The sequence below is a fragment of the Elephantulus edwardii genome, unplaced genomic scaffold (assembly GCF_000299155.1).
Source record: "Elephantulus edwardii isolate Elephantulus edwardi_28Jun2011 unplaced genomic scaffold, EleEdw1.0 scaffold00135, whole genome shotgun sequence".
NCBI classification, from domain to species: Eukaryota; Metazoa; Chordata; class Mammalia; order Macroscelidea; family Macroscelididae; genus Elephantulus; species Elephantulus edwardii.
This window is the reverse complement of record NW_006399885.1, coordinates 1379829-1403287: the sequence shown is the minus strand read 5'-3', so window position 1 is coordinate 1403287 and position 23459 is coordinate 1379829. Positions and strand designations below refer to the sequence as shown.

Here is a 23459-nt window from a genome sequence, read left to right as displayed (position 1 = left end):
CAACGAGCTTAAAGCCCCTGATGGCTCTGGGCGCTGACTCTCACCAGTGGCTATGGATGAAGTCACAGGCGATTTTTAGCCAGCGCCGGGAAAATTAACCTTTTCTTATAGAAATTGTTTTAACCAAAACTGATTGTAACTAAAACAAAATCAAGTTACGTTAACTATCTTTATAATTCAATCCTTTCTTTACTCTATGCTTGTACTGGCCACTTTTGATCATTGCATTGATTTCTAGGGCGTTAGAGAACTGGGAAGTCTTGGATAAGTCAGTCTAAGCTGGACAGAAAAACCAAACCAATTGCCTCCCAGGTGCTTTGCCTGTGGCGCCTCGTATGTGTTAAGTAGACCTGTGCTCTGATGGCCCCCAGTCATTTGTCTTGTCCTCACACTCACAGAAGACCAGCCAGCCATCATGTGGGACACACATGTGTTCTCTTAGCACCTTTTCTAGGAAGGTTCTTCATGGATAAGATGGGTAGGCAGTCTACATGTGAGCTGAGATGACAAAGACTGTGCATCATAGAAAACAGAACAAAACAGGAAAAGCAGCAGGTAACTGCTCTGCCAACCTGAAGGTACATGATTCGAATCCATGATCTGCTCAATAGAGAAAGATGGGTGGTCTCCTTCTATACTATTTATTGCCTTGAAAACGTGCTGGAGGGTCAGCAATGGGTTGATACCTACTTGATGGTACTTAACAACAACAGCAACAACAAACAACAAGGGGGTTTCTCCTGGACTATAAGACCCCCCCTTAAAGAAAATCTACTGCCATCAAGTTAATTAACCTTCTACCAGGTTTTCAAGGTTGCAGATCTTCATGGGAGGAGACTGCCCTCCCTTCTCCCAGGGAGTAATTGATGGATTCCAATCACTGACCTTTCAGTTACCAGCCCAACACTTAACCTTCTACACCATCGGGGCCTCCTATAGCAACAGAGGGAGAGCAACTGACAGTGAATTTGCACTGCAATCTCTGTCCTCTAATCTCTGACTAAAATGAGCAGTATTTTTACCGACAGCTTCAGCTCTGCTTTACAAGGCACATTCCCCCTTTTATCCTTCCCCGTTTGTATGTGAGATAACTTGATGATCCCACAGAAAGGGTGGTGGATTCTTTCGTCCAATCAAGTCACCTTATGGTGCCACTGCTGCCGCATAGGGCTGTGCTGTGAGTGAATTCAGTTTGGAGACTGCCCGTTGTGCTCACGGAGACACATGGGTCCGCAAATGTGCAGCTTCCGTACATGTTAATAGTCAGTGTACCCCTCCAGCCGCCCAGGGTTGCTGTCTGTGTGCATCTGCACTTCTGGGTCTTGATCACCTGTCCCACACCACACCACCTGACCTCCTTGATGGGTGGTTTAAGTGTCAGATTTCTGTGTTTGGTGTCTACAGATTGGCGTGTGTGTCTGCATGTCTTCCTGTACCTGCGTGCCCCTCATCCCTGCACAGATCCTCACCTCCCACAGGTCCAGAGACTCGGTTCCTCTCTCTGTCTCTGTCTCTGTCTCTGTCTCTCTCTTTCTCTGTCTCTCTGTCTGTGTCTCTTTCTGTCTCTGTCTCTGTCTCTCCCCACCCCCCATGTGGGAGGGTGAGCGAGCCCTCACCTAGTGACAGAGGGTGTATGGAGCGTTTCCATGCTGCCTGGTTATGCTCAGCCACAGGTAAACCAAAAGCTCCTTTCCTATTTAAGTGCATGTCCTAGTTGTCCCAGGGAGAAGAGCTCCAGCTGGACAGGAGGGCCTGGCATCCCCTCCTCCATGGCCGCCTCAGAGGCGTTCATGTGAATGAATTGGAAATTGTTACAGCTGCCTTCTGGGCAGATGCCGGTCTGCCTTTCTCCTGGCTGCTGGACTTCATCTGATCCACTGCACAGAGAATCAATGGGGATTCTGTGTGGCCACGCTGTGCTATCGGTGTGATCACATGCCTCGCAGCTCTGTGTCAGTTTCGCAGGACTTTCACAGGGCTGAATGAGAGAAAGCTCCACTGTGTCTCTCCCTCAACCTGAGCCCTCAAAGAGCCTCACAGGGACACAATCCCCTCCTGTGCCCAGAGCTGAGTGGGGTGCAGAGTCCAGGGCTGTGAAATATTCAGTGCCTCACCCACTTGTCTGTTTCTGTTTGTCTCCCCTCTTCTTGAGGGGTGCTTTCCAGTCTCCCAGCCAGATTCAGCAGAAGAAGTGGGGCTGTCTTGGGGTCCCTATGTTGGGTGTGTTTGTATGTGTGTATGTATGTGTGTCAGAAAAACCACAGAGTTTCAAGACATTCCTTAACCTTTGTAATAAAATCACTTTGGTTATCACCATCCTCTCATCTTTCCGACTGTGCTAAATTGAAATGGAAAACGGTTAAATACTTCACTACTATTGGAAAGATTGGCAGTTCTAACCCACTCAGAGATACTTTAGGATCTGTTTTAAAAATTGGAGCCTTGAAAACACTCTGGAACAGTTTCGTCTGTACACAGATAGGGCCGCCATGATGGCAGGAAGAGCAGTATCACTGTTGTCAGGTGACTGGAGTTGTGCAAATGGTTAAGTTCCCAGCTGCTGAGAGGGCAGAGGTTTAAGTTCATCCAGAGGTTCCTCAGAAGAAAGGCATGGAAATTAACTTTTTTTTTTTTAATAAAATTTTTATTTTATACTGGTTGACTTACAAAGTTTGTACACATTGTTTTTTACACCAGCTATTTCTTTCCCATTTCCTTTACTCACCCCTCCCTCCACCCATCAAATTGTACAACCCTGGCTATTACCCCCTACTCATCCTCAACCCTCTGCTCCTCCCTTCTCCCTCTTGGATCCTTATACATGTTCTACAATAATGGTTTCATACAGTAGTTGGCATTATGACACTGAGTTAGTTCAGTCAGCATAATGCTCTCCAGACTCTCCAGAGTTAAGTAGTGATTTACAAAATCATTGTTCCTTCATGCTGCATAGTATTCTATTGTGTGAATGTACCATATTTTCTCAATCTATTCGATTGTGTTTGGACATTTGGGCTGTTTCCATGTTCTTGCAATGGTTAATAAAGCTGCTATGAACACTGGTGTATAAGTCTCCATTTGTGCCTCAGTTCTCATTTTCTAGGGGTATATTCCAAACAATGGAATAGCTGGGTAATATGGAATTTCTACATTCAGCTTTTTGAGGAAACACTAAACTGCTTTCCAGAATGGTTGAACCATTTTACACTCCCACCAACAGTGTGTAAGAGTTCTTTTCTCACCATATCCTCTTCAACATTTATTACTTGTCCTGTTTAACTTTGCCAAAGAGTTCTTTTCTCACCATATCCTCTTCAACATTTATTACTTGTCCTGTTAAACTTTGCCACTGTTACTGGAGTGAGATGGTATCTCATTGTGATTTTGATTTGCATCTTATTGCCAGTGATTTGGAGCATTTCTTCATGTGTCAGTTGGCCATCCAAATATCTTCCTCTATGAAAATTCTTTCCATGTCTTTTGCTCATTTCATAATTGTATCATCAGTCGTCTTCTTGTGAAGGCCCTGTAGGATTCTGTAAATTTTTATATGAGACTTTTGTCTGAAATGGTATTGCCAAATGTTTGTTTCCAGTCAATAGGTTTTCTTTTTACTCTGTTGGAAAATGTTTTTAGTGCACACAGATATTTAGTCTTTAGAAGGTCCCACTCATCCATTTTATCTTCTCCACATTGTACATTTCTGGCTGGACTTGGCAGTCTCCTTATACCATAAACTAGGCCTTCTAAGCTTGATCCCAGTTTGTCTCTGATTAACTTTATGGTTTTGGGCTTTACTCCCAGGTCTCTGATCCACCTTGAGTTGATTTTTGTGTATGGTGTGAGATGTGGATCCTGTTTCAGCTTTCTGCAGGTAGCAGTCCAATTATTCCAGCACCATTTGTTGAAGAGGTTGTCATTCCCCCATTTGATAGGGTTTATTTCCTTGTCAAATATCAGTTGACCATAGATAGCTGGGTCCACTTCTGGTTTCTCAATTCTGTTCCATTGGTCTGTGTGCCTGTCATTGTACCGATACCATATGCTGTTTTGGCTACTACTACTGTGTAGTAGGTTTTGAGGTCAGGGAGTGCTATGCCTCCCACTTCATTTTTTGTTTTTGAGAAGTTCTTTGCTTATTAAGGGTCTCTTTCCTCTCCAAATAAACCTGAAAATTTCCCTTTCAATCTTCTTGAAAAATGAATTTGGTATCTGTTTTGGGATTGTGCTGAACATGTAGATTGCTTTTGGTAGGACTGTCATTTTCACAATATCGAGTCTTCCTATCCATGAACAGGGCACATGTTTCCATTTCTGTAGGTCTTTTATTGTGTTTTCCAGAAATGTTCTATAGTTTTCTTTGTATAGGTCTTTAGTATCTCTCATTAGGTTCACTCCCAAGTATGTCAATTTGTGGTTGACTGTTGCAAAAGGGTATAGCTTTCAGGATTTCCTTCTCTGAGTTCTCTTGTTACTGTAGAGGAATCCTACTGATTTTTGGATATTGATTTTGTATCCTGCCATTCTACTAAATTGGTCTACTAGCTCTAACAATTTTTTTGTTGCAATCCTTGGCATTTTCTGTGTACACTATATCATCTGCATATAGTGGCAGTTTAACCATATCTTTGCCAATCTGGATGCCTTTTATTTCTTTCTTCTGTTGTATTGCCCTCGCAAATACTTCCAATACAATATTGAATAGAAGTAACAGTGGGCATCCTCGTCAGGTCCCTGTATGCAAGGAAAATGCTTTTAGTCTTTCTCTATTGAAAATGATGCTGGCTTTTGGTTTTGCATATATACTTTTCACTATGTTGAGGAAATTCCCTTCTATTCCAGTTTTGCTGAATGTCTTTTTCAGGAAGGGGTGTTGGATTTTGTCAAATACCTTTCTGCATCAATTGCTGAGATCATATCCAGCTGTCAACAACCCTGTGGAGCAATTCTACTCTGATGTACTTGGGGTTGCCATGGGCAGAACGGCCTCAATGGCAGCTGGGCATCATTATTGCCAGTCTCCTTCTGGAAACCTGAAGCAGGGTTTGACTTCCTTAGGAAGAATGTAGTTGCTGTGCTAAGAGTGGCCTTTATGTAAACTCAGAGGGCTCTTGAGAGTTTCTCTCAGCAGCTTTCCAGTGTGCAGATCTTCATTCAGAGGTGTGAGGATGTGGTGTGTCTGGGGAAATGTCGAGGGGCCCAACATATGGAGCTTTTGCATGGCTAGTAAATTTTGGGCCTTTTGTTGTGGGCAGTTGAGTGTCACAACAAGGTTTGAGCCTGGAGGAAATGGGAATAGCTTGAGTTTGACACAGTATCACTCAGGGAAGGTGTGTGGAGGAGGCTGAGAGGATGGAGCTGCCTTAGAGGAGAGGGCCATAGTCAAGGTTGGAGATGAGTCCCTGGCAGGTATATGGTGGTGGGCATGAGTGTTGTAAGAGATGGGGATAGAAGTGATAGGCCTTTTGTCACTGCAGAGTGTGGAGAAGGGAAGGCACCAATAGGGTGCAGTTCTGCTGTGATACACTCAGGGTCATCATGAGTTGGAATGAACAAGAAGCAGTGGCTTTTACTTTGGCACATTTGGCTCAGCCATTAAGTTAATGAGGTTTAGCCAAGCATTGTTTTGCTTGGGCATTTGTAGGTATTTCTCTATGGAAATAGACTAGAACAGAGTTTCTTGAAGTAAACTAAAGAAAGCAAAGCTGCAAGTGAAAACCTTGGCTAGGGAAGTTTCCATTAGTACCAGCTTTGGATAGAGTTCTTCCATGCAGGACATCTCCTGTCTCAAAGCCATGTCCAACACACTGTGTTTCCTGGTGCGAGCGGATCTTTTAGAGTGAAAGGGGAGAGGACAGGTGCAAGCAGGTATTTGAGGCACACACAGAGAAGTTATGGAAGCACCAAGTTTTAGTAAGATGTTATCAATATTTTTTTAATTGATACAGTAGAATTACATTAGCCTGTAATTACTAAGAATGGAAAGAACTGGTGCTTGAGGTTGACTTGGGAGATGAATGGGAACACATTAGGCTAAAATAATTTGTAGAAGAGAAATCTTTTACTAGGTGGGGAGAATGGAGATCATGGTTCTGGAGATTTTCCATAAACTTGTCAGAATTTTAACCTGCACCTCCAGATTTCAATCTCATATCTCATCTATTGATTATGCTTTTGTTGTTGCTGCTATTATTTAAATTAAAATGCACAATTTTGTGTTCAAGTTCTTTTTCTCTGTCTTTTGTGAGTTAATTTCATTCTCAAGTTTCTTGCCAGTAGGTGCTATATGTAGAGGCCATTCTTTGCAGCACTATTTACAATAGCAAATAAATAGTAATAACCCAAGTACTTATCAACAGACAAATAGCTAAAGCGATATGATATGTTACACAGTGGAGTGCTATGCAGCACTGAAGAATGACAAAGAATTCATGAAACACTATACAACACAGAGGAATCTAGAGGAAGTAATGCTGAGGGACCTAAGTCAGCTGTAAAAGCACTATTATGGTATGATTATTATATCATTACATAAAGCTAAGGAAAAGCTTACACACCACTAGAATAATTTTTGGATGGTTGCCAGGGGTGAGAAGGGAGATAGAGGGAAGTGAAAATTAAGTTGGATTACAAGAAAGGCAAAATATAATACAGTTGATCAGACATTGTAATGAATTCATCACATTTACAGTTGTAATTAATGGTATAAAACAAAATGTATATGAATGGTTACCAAAACCCCAATATGATTGGCTAGCTTTCACACAAATAAAAATGAAAGAGAAAGTTGTTTTCTTTCCAAAGAGAAATTCTTCCCCCCGACCATCCAAGATGATTGAGCATAGACTGCCGGTGGGTAAAACACCCCAAATCCCCAGGCCTGTCTTCTTGACTCTGCTTTCTTCTCTCCCGTCCTAAGGTAAATCCACCCTACTATGTCCCACTGGTGGAGCTGGTTCCACACCCGGACACGGACCCTTCAACCATGGACCGGACTCACGCCCTGATGAAGCAGATCGGACAGTCCCCAATCAGAGTCCTGAAGGAGATGGACGGCTTCGTCCTGAACCGCATCCAGTACGCGATCATCAGCGAGGCCTGGAGGCTCGTGGACGTATGTGGGCCCTTCCCTCCTTGTCTGGCTCACTTAGGAGAGGAGTAGAACAAGCCAGATAGCACTCAGTATCTTTTGCTCTAATTGGGAAACTATGACAAACTTTCCTCTCAGGTTCATTCAAAAGGGAAAGAAAGAAAATTCAAAGAGCAATTTACTTTATGTCTCGAAAATTCTGCACACAGTACAACATTTGATCTGAGGACATGATGATAGATTGCTCTTTTCATGTCCTTTCCCCATAATTATCTATTTGTGATGTGCTATATTTTCCCACAGTCTCAGGTTCCCTCACTACTCTATTAAAATTTTTCAGAAGGAAAAAGATTATGTTTTGAGTTAAGGAATTTTATATGCCCTGAAAGAACCCAACATATTACAGACCAAATAATGTGCAAAATGAATAAATATTAAATTTGAAGGGAGCTCTGGTGACTTAGTAGCAAGAAACTGTGCTGCAATCCAGAAGGCATGTGGTTTGAGTCCACCAGCTGCTCCAGAGGAGAAAGATGGGCAGTCTCCTACCATGCGATTAACTGCCTTTGGAAATCTGCTGGAGGGTCAGCTATGAGTTGGTTCTGACTCAATGATACACAACAACAAGAAGTAATATGTCTGTCTGATTGTATAAGTAGGGAAGATATACAGCTATTGAATTTATGATGAGATTCCATTCCAAGGACTCTGTTGTAAAAATCAGTTTTAACCTAGATGGAATACCTCTTTTAAAAAAAAAAGAAAAAAGTTTTCATTATTATTGTCCTTTACCAGTTTCTTTAGAAATCTGATCTTCAGTTGTCTTTGGAGGTTGGCATAAAAATGATAACACCTTCATTAAAATTAATAGTAAAAAAGGAAAAAAGTGATAAAACCAGAAAAGTATGTGTTATAATATGTATGCAATACTAAATAAGATGTACCCACCACTCAGAAAAGTATCTGACAGTCAAAAGTGAAGTTTGTGGTAACTCCCTTACCCCATAAATCAGGTACTATCTGTCTGTATACATATTCAGTCTTATCTTTTAATTAAAGGACATTACAGGTAGATTAAGAGATTGCGTCTGTCTCCTGGGAAGAAGGGCAGGGGGAGTGCTCTGTATGAGCAAGGATGGTGAGACTTACATACTTTGAGCATATTTTCAGAAGGCTTCAGTCCCTTGAAAAGGACATCACGCTTGGAAAAATAGAGGGTCAGTGAAAAAGAGGAAGACCTCAGTGGTTGGATTGGTACAGTGACTGCAACATTGGTTTTAATTGCAGCGGAGATTGTCAGGATGGCCCAGGGTCAGGCATGGCTTTGTTCTGTAAATAGCACTGCTGTGTGTTGGATGGCACCTCCCAGCAGCCATAGTCAGTCGAGTCTCCTTTTGTACGGGATGCCAGTACCTGCAGGTAGACGTCAGCGTGGTGGTATAGAGGGCAGTACAGTAACTGGGCTTATGTTCACTCACTTTGTTACTCCCCAGCTCCTGTACAGGGAAAGCAGCAGCCTTTGCCCACACCCGTTCTGCATAAACATGGTGGTAGGAGCGTGGCTCCTCACACACAAGAGGGAGGTGGTACCTGGGCTTGCAGTGTTTTTTACCTGGGATGTGTCCATGGTTCTTGCCTTGACTTGCCTAGGTGCATACCAATCCCATCCCTAAGACAAGAACCAGGAAGCTGGCCCAGGTGTAGCTCCCTTGAGTATTGCATTTTGTCTTCCCGGTAATCCCTAATGAACCCGAGACATGGGCATGGTGTACGTGACCCTCCCACCCCTTGGCTCCAACATCAGGTCAGATCCTTCTTAGGTTAGTCTTTTGACCTGCCATGTGCATTTGGCACTAAATAGCTTCAGTTACAAATCCCCACTAAGACAAGATGCAGTGTTGAGGATTCTATTGGTAAGCTGACAGTTTGGAGCTCCTGGAAATGATGGAACATTTTTTGCATATCTGTCAGTGTTCAAGTACTTAGGAAATCATGAATGAAAAAGATACCCTCAGAGATAAATTTTAATATTTCTACTTGTCTAGATATCTGATAGGGTAGTGAGTTACATCCTTGCCTATCAACCAAAAGGCTGGTGATTCAAATCCAACAAATGCCTTTCAAGTGAGAGAGGGGGCAGTCTCCTCCTGTATACATTGCAACCTTGAATGTTTGGTGGAGGGTCACAATAAGCCAGAATCAACTCAACAACAGTGAGTTTACTTGTTTACTGGAAGTTTAATTCTGAAGTTTTATGTTTTGTTTGTGAGCCTTTAAATGTCCCTTTCTCCAACTTGAAATATGTGAGACAATGAATGGAAAAAGTCCCTTCCTTCTAGGGAAGCTCTTTGTGGGTTAAGGGGAGAACCAGTAATCCAAACACCCCAGTGGCTCTGCAGTGGAAAGGTGAGGCAGTCTTCTGTGTGAAGATTGCTGCCTTGGACACTCTGCGAGGCAGTTCTGCTCAGTCCTATAGTTGATAATGAGTCAGACTAACTTGGAAGCAGTGGATTTTGGTGTTTGTGTCTCCATGTGTACAAAGAATCTATTTTGACCACCAACTGGAACTTACTTCACTTTGGATGAGCCAGGCTAAGGAGAGCAACTGGAAGTGGTGTGCTGTCCCAAAGTCTAGTTGAGGGTGGAGAGAAGGCTGGGGGATTTGATTCCTCTACCCTGGATGTTCTCTGTGGCTTATTTTTCCGGTCCTTCTTCAGAGTTCTGTAAATGGCAGTCTGAGAGTTGTCTTATCGCTGGTCAGCAAGAAAGTCTACCTGGAGCCCCCAGGAGGGACAGAGAGCTAAAACCTATCTACATATAGCTAGTATGACAGGAGTAAGATGCCAACTGAAATGTGAAGGCCAAGAAAGTAGGAAGAAAACCTAAAGAATTGCCTCGCTGAGAGTCTAGAAGGTAATTTTAGAAAAAGAAAGAGAATGTGCAGATAGTAAGGTCCTTCTGCAGAGATTTTTCACCTGTTGCAAGTGAGCAACTGGGTGAGATTATATTGCAGGGATTTTACCTGCGGGTGGAAGGCTGGTAAAGAGAATAGAGAGGAGGAGGGTGGGGGTCTCCATTGTTGGACCACCTTTACTGGCACTGTGCTGAGGCGGCTTTTTTTGTGATCACCAGGGGACCATGGTGGACACAGGCAGGTCACCTTCTCCTGTCTTTGGGCTGGAATGTACGTTCTCTTAAAATTGTTACTCTCTAATAGAGAAACAACGATAGTTACAATACAGAGTTCAAGTCTTTTGTTCATCGGGTTGCTATGAGTAGTGCTTGACTCCATGATATTTAATAGCAATGATGTCAAAAGAGGGAGCTAGTGTTAAGAAGCTGTGCTGCAATCCCAAAGTTACGCAGTTCAAATCCACCAGCTGCCCCACACGGGAACAATATGGGCAATCTCCTCTTGTGCTGTTTACGGCCTCTGAAAACCCACTGGAGGGTCAGCTATGAGTCTGTTCTGACAACAGAGGAGCCACTGTTAGCAGGCAGACTGTCCTGTCCACTGAGTCCTGGGACCAGGCAGACCTCCCTGTCCTGTGAGGGTTGGGGACCAACATCAGACCTAGACTTAGTTTTAAGCTTATTCAAAGAGGTGTTTTCCCTACACTGACACTATTAGCCATCAAGTCCTACCATCAGACATAACTCAGTGCACTTATCATTGCACCACAGTGTGGACACATAAGATCTGTTTTCTCTTGCCCTGGGTATTGTGCAGCTTGAACAGTGTGTTCATATTTCTGCCCGGATGACAGTCTTCCTTTGAGGCATGGCTGAAAAGGAAGTTAGCACATCTCCCCACCTTCATCTGCTGTGAGTCTGAATCCCTGAGGGAGCCACAGGCCCCTCCAGGGTTTAGTAACACCCTCCTGACTCACAGCCCACAGAACTGGAATCTGGCCTTGGGGGTGCTCCAAGTTTACCTCAAAAGGTAAAAGGAACTTTAACATTAACAAAGCTGAGTTGGAGGGTATTTTACAATAAAAACATAAGGTTTTGACAGATGTCAAGTTTAGAGGCTCCCAGGACCTTGCACTGGTTCTCTTTCTGAGTGGTGTGTCTTCTTCAAGCAGTGAGTTTCAGAACCCTTTCAGCAAGACCAACAGGCACCTGCCCCTATTCAAGGACTCACCATGGGTGTTTCTGTGTCCATACTTTCTGAATTCACAAAGCAAGTTCATACCCTGTGACCCAAGCTAGCATACCCTCTGACCCAAGACTGGAGTTTTCACTGGGCAGTTTAGTGTGCTCTGTGTTGGAAAGTCAAAGAAGGCACAGCTAGAGGTGTTGAGCTGTGTGGAGACAGACCTATGGGCCTTCTGCCGGGCCTTAGGGGCTGGTCCCTATGGTCAATCTGTGATTATCTCTCTGCACAGCAAACCCCAGTATGAATTTTGAGGGTGCACACCTCATGTCAGCATGTAAGCTGGAAAAGAACTAGTCAGTGGTGGGACTGGCCAGGGTCATGGCTTACAACCATACACCAGCTAGTGCTATGTCTTGTTGTTAGGATGGAATGAAGAGAAAAATATGTTGCTGCTCTTCTCCAACTGTTGGTTACACTCACCCAAGGATCTGTTTTGGAATTTGGAGCCTGCCTTTGTCATGGTAGATAGCATTGTTGTTATATCCTGGACATTTAAAAGCGCTTTTTAAAAAAAATTATTATTTTTCGTGTGTGTACCATCAAATTGAATCTGACTGGTACAGGAGGAGATTGTCCCTCCTTTTCCAGCAGAGCGTCTGGTGAATTCGAACCACATACCTCTTGTATTGCAGTTCAGCTTCTTGCCACTAGGCTCCCAGAGCTCCCTTATAGCCTGGACATTTAACTTGTTAATGTTTTATTGAAAATTGTTGCATTTAAGTTCATGAGAAGTATTGGTGAGTAATATATTTTTATACTTTGTCAGTTTGGGTATCAATGTAATATTGACCTCAAAACATGAGTTGGGAAGTTTTCTTTCTCCTAGTTTCTGTAAATGATTATTTAAATTTTGTAATTCTTAACTCTTTGGTCAAATTCTTGGGCCTCGTGATTTCTCAGTAGCTTCTGAGAAACCACCTAGGCCTGCAGAGTTTTTGTGGTAACTTTTAAATGACATATTTTACTTCTTTAGTGCCTATAAAATTATTCAAATTATCTATTTTCATCATGACTTAATTTTGGGAGCTTGTGACTTTATACACATGGGTTATTTTTTTATTCTAAGTTGTAAATTCATGAGTGTAAAATTCGTCATAGTATTCTCTCATTAACCTTCCGATGACTTGTAGCTCTGTAATGCTACCTTCATTCTTCATGTTGTTGATTTTCATGTTTTCTTTACCTTTGTTAGCTTTGCTAGAGGTTGTCAGTTTTATTTATTTGTCGAAGAGCCAGGTTTTCACTTCATTGAGTTTTCTCTGTTGCATTACATTCAGTCATTACCTCTGGGGAGCAGTACTTGGAGGTAAGCAGCAAAGAGAAGTCCTATGATAGTAGAGGGGATGGATTTCGGGGCCCCATGCAGGCATAGTGAAGGGGAAAGCCAAGCTCCAGGTGTTACTTCCAGGTCAGGATGAGAGAATACTGATAATCAGAAGCATCTTGTGCTTACCTCATCTTGGGCCATGACACACTGTCTTGTCACGGCGTGCTGATATGTTTGTGCCCATGTAGCACTGCAAGCCGCTCAGACACCCTCTGGGAGCAGAATGAGCTCCTAGCCTTCTGAAAGCATGAGTGAGCTGGGTTCTCTTGTACTAACTTACAAGTGCTCTCCCCCGTCATTCCCTTCCACTTTGGCTTCAGAATTGGGGCGAGGAGCCTTTATGGAGTACATAGTATCAGATAACTTGTGGTACCACATGCTAGGTGTCTTTGAGCTGATTACAACTCTCAGGCAGCCTATGAGCAACAGATCTGAACCTTGTCCTGTGTTGTGCCATCTTCATCATGGCCAAGCCCCTTGCTGCTGTCACTGTACCAATCTGTCTTGTTGAAAATCTTCCCTTTTTTTGCTAACCTTCCACTTTTCCCCACTAAGAGCACGTAGAGCAGGTCACTGCGTGACAGAATCCTGTTTGCCAGGAATGTGATTTTAAGTCAATAGTCTTAAGGCATTATTAGCACAGTGAGTTCTGTTGTGATGATATACTCTTGACCAGACAATACTTGTATTTGAATCCCCATAAATCCTTTCACCATGGAGTGTTGGTAGGTGGAGATGAGCAGGAGTGAATCATAAGGCCATCAGCACATTCTCAGCCTGTTGGAATATGTTGGTGGTGATGAACTTTGAAAATTGCTTACCTCAGACTTGATCCTTCCTTTGGATTTTCTTCTCTTGGGGCCCTCAGCTTTAAAAACCCACTTCTTGGGCTCTTGCTCTGTCAGGCAGTATGCAGTCTGTGGGGCATAAACAAAATGCTTTAGGAGTCTGGAACTTTGCCTTTGAAATGTATTTCAGATACAAATGTCAACTGTTAAGAGCAATTGTTTCAGTTAATTAAAGTGTCACTGAACAATCGTGAGGTAAAATCAACCAATGAGCCTTTTGTGTAAATCTATTAAAGGTGCTCTTTAGAATAGAGATTTAAGGAGTCATGAGTTTATCACTACAGGCCATTGAGAGCAGCCAACTCATTTTGCATAGATTTTCAAATTTTTTAGAAGTGCAAAGATTCACACCACTGGGCCAATTGGCAGCATCAGGATGGATGTTGAAGAGATTGAGATTATTAACAGCTTTAGTTTGCTTGGCTCCACAATCAACACTCTTGGTACCAGCAGCCAGAAAATTAAAAGATGACTTGCATTGGGAAAATCTGCTGTCAGCCACCTCTCCAAAGTACTGAGGAACAATGATGTCAGTTTGGAGACTAAGGTGTGCCTGATACAGGCCATGGTCTTAGCAATCACTTGTTATGCATCAGAGAATTGGACAATGACTAGGGAGGATAGAAGGAGAATTGATGCCTTTGAGCTGTGGTGTTAGAGAAGAGTATTGAATATACCATGGACTGCTAGGAAAATGAACAGGTTCATCCTAGAGAGGGTTAAACCAGGCTGCTCCTTGGAGGCAAGGGTTCTGAAGCTTTGTCTGATATACTTTGGACATGTTGCAAGGAGGGACTAATCCTTGGGGAAAGCTTTCATGCTTGAGAGGGTGGAGGGACCACGTAGGAGAGGAAGACCTTCTATGAAATTGATTGATTCAATGACTGAGGTAATTAGGTACGTGTGTCAGAGGCAGTGAGATTGGCACAGGACAGAGCAGAATTTAGGGCTGTTGTACATAGGGTCTCTATGAGTTGTAGGCGACTCAACGGCATATAACACAACAACAACAGCAACAACTCTAAATCTCACGATTTTCAGACATTCTGCCTTCTGAACTTTGTCCTTGGTTAAATGCTGTTCTTTTGATCTCAAATAGTTGACTATTCTAAGGAATGCATGCCTCCTTGGTGGTAGTAATCAATTTAAAGATTATTTTTATTTCTTTTCGAGCAGAGAATTTGAGCCTGAACCAATTTCTGTCTGGTGAGTAAGCCTGGTGTATTCTGTGATTTTGCATTTTCTTACGTTTTTTTTTTCTCTCTGTCCAGGACCTTCTAATACAATCCCTTTCAGACTTGTTTGCTGTGGCACTTGGGCACCCTCTAGTTCTTCCGGTCTTGAGACTGTGAAAGCCGAGGCTCCTCTGGCCCATTAGTCATTTAGACAAATTGATTTTCTTCATTCTCTTTTGCTTTGGACAGGGAGAGACCAATAGTTGTACCTTTCATGGCCACTCAAACTTTCAGACCCCAGTCACTACTGACCAAAGTGCTATAGTGTAGGATTTAAAATATCTTTCTTCCTTTCCTTTCCTTTCCTTTCCTTTCCTTTCCTTTCCTTTCCTTTCCTTTCCTTTCCTTTCCTTTCCTTTCCTTTCCTTTCCTTTCCTTTCTTTCCTTTCCTTTCCCTCTCTCTCTCTCTCTCTTTCTCTCTCTCTTTCCCTCCTCTTCTCTCCTCTTTTTTCTTTTCTTTCTTTTTAGAACATTTCTTTTGTGATTATGTTGCACCAACTAACCTTGATATCCCCTGAGATGATGGTTCTCAGTCTCCAGGCTCAGCACTCTTCTTAACCCTCAGTGCCCTCATTTGTAATCATGACACTGATTTTTTTTTAAATTTTATTATTTGTGTGTGTGTGTACCGTCAAATCAGATCTGACTGGTACAGAAGAAGATTGCCCCCCACCCCTTCTCCAGCAGAGCATCTGGTGGATTTGAACCACGTACCTATGAGATTGCAGTGCAGCTTTTTGCCACTAGGCCACCAGAGCTCCCTGACACTGATTTCTTAAGGACATATTATGAGGATTCACTGGGGCCATTTATAAGAAAAGGAAAGTGTTGGTGGCACGGTGACTAAAGTGCTAAACCTTCTCCTGGGGACTTAGAGTGGACAGTCTTTGAAACCCCTCGAGGGTAATTTCATTCCATCCTGTAGGTTTGTTGTAAGTCAGAACTGACTGTAGTGGTGACAGTGTGAAGAGCTTGTGCCGGTATCTGGCAATAAAAGCTGTGAGTGATTGCTGTGGTTTGTAAAGATGAAGATGATGGGTGGTTTGTGTTTTGTTTTTTTCTCCTTGTGTGTGTATGTAACAGTTGTCCCCACTGTAGTAGTGTGAGCTGTTGTGCTTACATTCTCAGCACCCACAGAGTGATTGATCGGTGGGCCACCACAGGCGTCCCCTGGGAATGCACCCTCTCAGGTCCCAACCCAGATCCACTGGGTCAGAATCTGCACTGTAACATGATCCCCAGGAATCTGTAACATTATGTTTGGAAACACTCTTCTTTCAACGGCTGCCTGCTGAGACCTTGGCTCAGAGTCTTCAACATTGCATTTCATCAGTTCTAAGATAGACTTTTACATTTTTACATTCCTGAAATTGGGAGGAACAGTACAACTGATGGTTTATCTTAGATTCATTTGCAGCATTTTTTCCTTCCTTACCATTAAAGAATAATGAAATTGTTGGTGTCTCCATCTCAGTGAAGTGCAGTGTATACAGCCTTCTCTTTGTCTTGTCTTCTCGCTTCCTGCCTGCGTGTGTGTGACCTGGGGAGGCTCTCTTGGTGCTGGCTCTCTCTGTCTCTGACTCCAGCTCATCTTACACACATGTGTCTACTTTGTGGAAAAAGCCTCCCATGATTACCATAGAGTTGTGGTAATCAGTCCTCATTCTCTGTTTCTCCAACAGAAATATGAAAATTGTCTTTTAAGTTTATCTCATATTGAACCACAAACAAATCAAAACATACTGCAAAGAGGATATAACTGAAATGCTTGTCTACTGAGACACTGCCACTTGTTGACACACTTTGACTTGTTTGGAAGGAAAGCAGTAAGCAGTTTCCTTCAGTGAGACACATTAACACAGTGAGCTCAGACATGGCAACAGTTGTTAGGAAGGTGCAGGACTGGGCAGGATTCTGGTCTGTTGTACATAATAAGGTTGCTATTAGGTAGATCCTACTCAACAGCTCCTAATAACAAGTGTCTTCCTTCTCCTCTGTCACACTTAGCCTCGTCCATCCTCATCTGCCCACTTCACTTCCTGAGCAGGGATGCAAATTGTAATCAGTCACCTGTCTGAACCAACTAGATCTCTTTAGGAGGAAGAGAACACCTTTCCTGTTTAGAGAAGGCGCTCCCAATTTGATTGCACTTGAACTTGTAAGAGTGTGTGCTGTCCTGCTCTTCAGCTAAGGATTTGGTGCCTTTGAGTCTGGGGGGCACGTTCCTTCCTCATCCTGAGCTACTTTTGTTAGTCTACAGAGCAAGGTGGAGGGTTACCCAAATAGGAACTGGCAGGGGCAAAGGATGACCTCATATTTTAAAATTCACTTCTGTCTCCATCATGTGCTGTGATCAAATGGAGGTGACCAATCCTTTGATTTCTCTTCTCCTTTTATAAGCCTCATTTAGTGTAGGTTGTGTCCTGTCCAGTCAGTTTGGACTCAAAGTAGCTCTATATTACAGACTAGAAATACCTTGTAGGTTCTCCTAAATTGTGATCTTTGTGGAAATAATGGCAAGCTCTTTTCTCTTACTGAATCGCTGGTGAGTTTGAACCATCAACCTTTTGGTTAGCAGCCAAGGCCTTAACCACTATGCCACTAAGGCTCCAGTGATTCAAAGAAATCACACTTACTGCTATGGAGTGAATTCTGACTCCCAGTGAGCCCTGGGGATAGAGTGGGACAGCCCTTTGTGGTCTCTGAGGGTGTAGGTCTTTAGAGAAGCAGTCCACCTCATCTTTCTCCATTGAGTGGCTGGGGGGTTTCAGCTGCCCACCTCCCTGTGAATCCCCAGGACGTCTCACTGTCACTCAGTAAGTGGGAAGGAAGCCATCACAGGGCCCAGGGATTGTCCTATCTTTTCCTGAGAGTCTGTGAAGTTCTTGAAGGTCACAGTCATTCCTCTGAGAACTTTTTACATAAATGTTAACCTAAGCATTTTGCTTTCTAGATTCTTCATGTCTGGTTGAATATATCACCTGACTTGGAAATCTACTCCTAGGGAAAAACCCCCAAATCAAAAAAACACCAACCAACCAAACTAGTGTACACCAGTTGCTCTCCAATCGACACTGACCCGTGGCAGCCTGTGTGTGTTTTGGTAGCTCTGTGCTCCATAGGCTTTTCAAGGGTTGATTTTTTTCCTTAAGTAGATCATCACCAGGCCTTCCTTCCAAAGAGCTAACGGGTGGACTCAAACCTCTGATATAATGCTTAGGAGCTGAGAAGCGTAACGCTCTGCACTGCCTAGGGGCTCCATCTCTGGAGGAAAAATGGTATCAAGTGCTGGCTCCCAGGCCAAAAGAAGCAAATAGAGCAAACTACCACTTAGCCACTTGCTCCACAGACTTTGGATCAGGACAGTCACAGGAGCCTTCAGCTTGAGGCCCGAGAAGCTTGGCAAGAGGAGGCATGTTCCAGGCGGTCCCTCAGAGCAGTGAGGGGGGATTGCTCAGGAGTTTTACTTCAGAGGAGAATGTTGGAAATCGTGCGGATTGCTCCAGGGTGCGGCTGACCTGACGCTTGTCCAGCTGGAACAAGCTGAGGTTGAGTAAAACATTACATTATACATGCTGGGCACCTTGTCTGTGCACTTGGCAAAAAAGATTTTCAAATGGCAGCAGGTTAGAGGCAGTTAAAGACCCAAGAGAAATTCAAGCCTGTGCCTTCCACACGGCACTCCTCTTCTGGAACTGGACCCACACTAAGAATAAGTTTATAAAGCTTAAATATTTAGGGTTTTTCTTCTTAATAATGAATAGGAAAAGTGTCTAAGTGAATCTCCTAGTGAGAAAGAACCTGGCTGAGGTGGTCCCTGCCTCCTCAGCTCTGTGTTCTCTCTGTGTGCTGCCCTTTCTTCCTTTGCTGATGAAAAGATACATCTTGTGTTTGGCTGCTTTGCTTCCTGACTTGAGTCTCATGGAGGAGACCTCAGCTGTCCTCCCCACTGTACACAGGGCTCTGAGAGGAAGGGGATGTCTCCCTTCATCTCCTCTGGGTTCCTGCTCAGTGATTTTTCTTTGATAGACATTTACTCAGTTTCAGGTGCACTATACAACAGACACATTAATAAATAAGCAAACAGAAAGCTACTCAGTTTCAACTCACATCAACCCCCTTGCTGTTAGGTATCATTGAATTGGCTTAGATTCATCATGCTACCCTGCACAACAGAACAAACCCCTCCCAGTCCCACCCAGTCCTCAATCTCTGCTGTGCCATTGTTGGAGCCATTGTGACAGTCATCTCACTGAGCGACTTCTTGTGATGTGGTGTATTTCATACTGCCCAGCTCACTGATAGGCAGATGGGTAGTCTCATTCCACAGATGTCCACAGCCTCAGAAACTTGATGGATGGACGGTCACCATGAGTGGGAATTAACTCAGTGGCAGCAGATTTTGAGTTTTGGCTACTTTTCCAAGCACGCTGTCTTCCCCAGGTGCTTGCCACTCCTGACAACATCACCAAAGTATGGGATATAAGATCTTAACAATCCAAGTTTCTAAGAAGCATTCTGACTTCACTTTTCCAAGACAAATTTGTTTGTTCTTTTAGCAGACAATTATCTGATGCTGCTATAGCATAGACACTCTAATAGATAGATTTAACAAATGGAAATGTCTTGTCTTGCAGTTTAAGAAGAGAGAAGTCCAAATTCAAGGTTCCATCTCTACGGAAGGGCTTTCTCTCTTACTCTGGAGGAAAGTCTTTTTATTCGCCGCTCTGCTCCCTCTCCCCCTGCATCTGTATTCCTGGCATTCCCTGGAGATCTCCATATGTCCTGACATTTCCCAGTGTTGAGGAGCTTCCTTGGCCAGAGACCCAAGTCCCCAAAGACACACTCCACTCCTGGAAAGAATTTTTTAATGGCAGCAAGGCCTCTCACTCCCTGGTTGTCCCGTTTTCCTCCCATTTAGTTTCTAATGAGATAAAAGATATGATAAATCACACTCTAGCTTCTTTCATGCTGAGTTACGGTGCTTTGATTGGGGGTAATTGTTTCCACTCTTATTCCTCTTGCAACTGTTTAGTTGATCAGATTGGAGGGATTGTTGCATAGCTTACACATTTTATCATTATATACATATGTTTCGGGGAGATATGATTCAATCTATGAGAGTGACCTTCTATTTAGGTGTTGCACTGCTAACTAAAAGGTCTGTGGTTAGAATCCAGCAGCCATGCCATGGGGGAAAGAGGAGCCAATGTACTTCTCCAAAGATTAAAAACTCAAAGCTCACTGCCATTAGTCAGAATCAGTCCATAGCTGACCCCCCCAGCAGGGTTTCCGGGCAGCCTCAGAAACCCAGTGGAGGAGCACTCAATGGCAGTGGGATTTATAGTGTCCTTTCCTGACAACTGGCTTTTCTTAATGAAATGTCCATCCCAGACAAGCTGAAGTCTTATAGCCTCACATCTAAGGAACGTTTGAGATGTATTTCTTCTAAGCAAGATTTGCTTTTTCTGACAGTCCACAGTGTCTTCTTCCCAGTACCAGAGTTTGAATACATTGGTTCTTTATTTCTATCTTCGTTTTGCACCATTCAGCTTCTTCATGTACATGAGGTGATTTGACAGTGCCGTGGCCTGGGACAGGTGCGCTAAGTACTCAAAGTGAGAAACATCCTTGTTTCCAAAACTCTAGAGAGAGCTCTTGCAGCAGGTTTGTGCAGTATCATGTGATTTCTTGATTGTTGTTTCCAAGGGTAATTGTTGTTGGTCCAAGAAGAATGGCATCATTGACAACTTCTGTGTGTTCTCCATTTCTCACGATGTTACTTTCTGGTTTAGTGGTGAAGATTTTCATTTTCCTCACATTTAGGTGTAATCCATTCTGAATGCAGTTGTCTCTGGCTTTCATCAGTACGTGCTTCAAGTCCTCTTCATTTTCAGCAAGAAAGACTGAGTCATTTACATATTGTAAGCTGTGAGTGAGTCTTCCTTCAATCCTAAAGCCATGTTCTTCTTCATATATATGTGGTTATATATGAAGTCCAGCTTCTCAGATTATATGATTAGCAAATAACTAAATTCTAGATTCTAAATACTTTGATTTTCCCAGTTTCTTATCTCCAATGATGTTGGTTCAAACCTCTTTAAGAAGAAGCCCTCTGCCTGGGGGCTGACCCCATATAGATATCACTAATTGTTGAGTGGTGGTAAACCTACTCATGCAAAAGGATTGGGTTTTTAAGTGTGTGTGTGTGTGTGTGTGTTAATGCCAAGACCTTCCCCTTTCCTTCAGATAATATTGTTATTTGTCTCACTGTAAGTGCTGTTACAGGCAAAGCATAGCAAAGTGAAACCACAGCAGTGTCTTGTCCCTGTGCCCTTCAGAGCTGGGAACAGCCCTTTGAGTCTTTCCTCTCTTCCTTTTTGTTTATAATTTTTATTTTTGAAGAAAAAGTCACCTATTGTTGTATTGGCTCTAAATAAAGAGCCTTTTCTTTTTTCATGGTTCCATCTATTTCTTTTAAATTTTCCCATGTCTTTTTAGTCATCTGTGATAGCTTCTTGAGAATTCCTTCGCCCGCCCCCCTTCAATCCACTTATTAGACTCTTACTATGCGCCTGACTGCAGCTGGGCTCTGAGGTGATAAGGAATCAGAATTTCATTCTGTCCTGTCCTTAAGGAATTTTGGTGGACTTCATGACAGCAAATATACTTCTCCACAGACCCACAAATGCCACACTGGGATCACTTTTCCTCCAGTGATTCTCTCTCAGGGATCCAACTCCGCAGTCCCTGAAGAGACTCCTGTATTCCACTCTTCCCACCTGCATAGTCAGGAATTTGGAGGCTCCAGGAACATGGCTGTTTTGGTGAGATCTCTCTTTCCTGGTGAGATCTCTCCTTCCAGCTCTCAAGAATTCCTGTTTTTGAATCTATTTTAAAAGTCATCTTTCCCTGATTGTAAGGTCATTTTAAGATAGTTTCATTTAATCCCCTGGTAGAAGTCCATTTTAAGTTCATTCCTGTTCTTGAAATGCCCGTGTGAACTTCTTTGCACATCCAGTCTCTTCTCCTGGCATCTTTCGTACAGCGGTTCCCAGGAGCAGAAGTGCTGTGTCAGAGCAGCAGCACATTCCCAACTGGATAGATGTGGGCCGGATGCCTTCTAGAAGATTCTGTCAGTGTGTGGCTGTCAGCAGTGTGTATCGTTGCCCAGCGTTTCTCGTCCTTTTGCCCCTGCGAGCTTTCTCCTTCGGGTCCTGGCAGAGGGATCGTGACAGGATGAGCGTTTTATGGGGATGATTCAGTGGCCTGCTGCATCAGTTACAGTGCTGCTCAGCCAGCTGTTGGACGGGTTAGCGCAGTTTACCCGAGTCATCCCGCAGGAATGTTTGTGTCTTGTTTCCAAGAAAACTTGGCAGCTGTTGGCAAGAGAGCGGGCTGCTCGCAAACCTAACCACAAAACTTTGAGTCACAGTGGGGAGGCATCTAGCAGTCTTTTCTTTTTTATTTATTGAAATCAGGTATTTGCCTCACCTTCTACTTGGAAGGCAGTGTGGGCAGGAATGACTTAACCAGGCCTTTTTTGTCCCTGCCTCGAAGCCAGTTTCATATTGCGGGCAGGAGTGAGGCAAAGAGTCCAGCGGAGTCTGACTTCTGGGATCCTTCATCCGGTGCCCCAGGCCGTAAATTGTGGGAGGAGGCTGCCCATCCCTCTCCCAAAGAGCAGCAAGTGGACTTGAACTGCCAACCTTTCAGTTAGCCATCTGATACATGCTGTTGGCTACACCACCAGCACTCAAACAAAGAGTATAGAAAACAAAAAGATAGGTAAGTATATAAAACTGGAGTGAACCAACTCATGAGACCGCTAAGTTTTTCACTAGAAGGCCTAAAGCACCATCACAGTTCTTAGTTGAAGCTTTAGAGTTAGTGCCTACGTTGCTCTCTGTGCCTGTTATAGGAATCCCAAGGTTGGAAACTCTTGAAAAGAGATCCCCACACTCCCACCCCAATAGTACTTGAGTGCTTCCAACCCCAGGATTCCCCACTTCCAGCCCATCTTTGCCTCGCTGAAGTTTGTTTCACCCCTGGAGAGCTTCAACTCCTGGAGGCTGAGGCTGACTTCTCCTTCACCCTCCCCTGGAGGCTGTTTTGAAAGCAAGCACATCAGCTGGCCTTCATGGGCTTAACAAGGGCTGGCCACAGTTCCCTGCTTCTTACTGCTGCATTTCATCATCCTACTCCCACGTTCCGTGTTGGACTGCAAGGTCAGCGGTCTGCATTCGCTGGCTCTTCCACGGGAGAAAGAAGGGGAAGTCTTCTTCCCACCGAGAATCCAGGTTTGGAAATCCAGTGGAGGCTGAGGTCGTCACCACGAACTGGAACCAATTTGACGAGAGTGGGTTGGATTCTGTTGACTCCTAAGAGAAAACTTTTTCTAACTTTCAGTTATTCCCTTTACTACTGTTTCTCAGTAAAGACAGTAAATAACTTTTTTGCCTTCGTGCAAAGAAGCTTGGTGGTGGAGGGGAAGAAGGACTGTGGCCTTGCCTAGAGCCCTGAGCAGCAGGGCTTTGTACCTGGCGGGGGTGGCAGCAAAGTAAAGGGAATATTTCCACAAGAAAGCTGGGAAATCCTGGGCCAAGTATGGCCAAACCTAGAGTGAAATATGACCAGAGAAGATGAAAAAAAAAAAAGAATGAGACATGAAAAGATGGCCTTTCTGGCCTTTAAAAATGAGACCAACAAATAAAAATGGTTACTTGCTGAAAATAGAAAATATAAATGGAAAATAAAATGAGAAGATAAGATGGTTGTAGAAAATGGGGGGGGGGGGAAT

At 43.5% G+C, this 23459-nt stretch overlaps 1 protein-coding gene across 1 annotated transcript in view; it reads left to right on the top strand.

The window, feature by feature from the left end:
* LOC102846431 (lambda-crystallin homolog) overlaps window positions 1-23459 on the top strand; it is a 212384-nt gene that overhangs the window by 168853 nt on the left and 20072 nt on the right. Inside the window, exon 4 of the mRNA XM_006894125.1 lies at window positions 6920-7114. Coding sequence (XP_006894187.1) covers window positions 6920-7114 — 195 coding nt within the window. The remainder of the gene's footprint in view (window positions 1-6919; window positions 7115-23459) is intronic.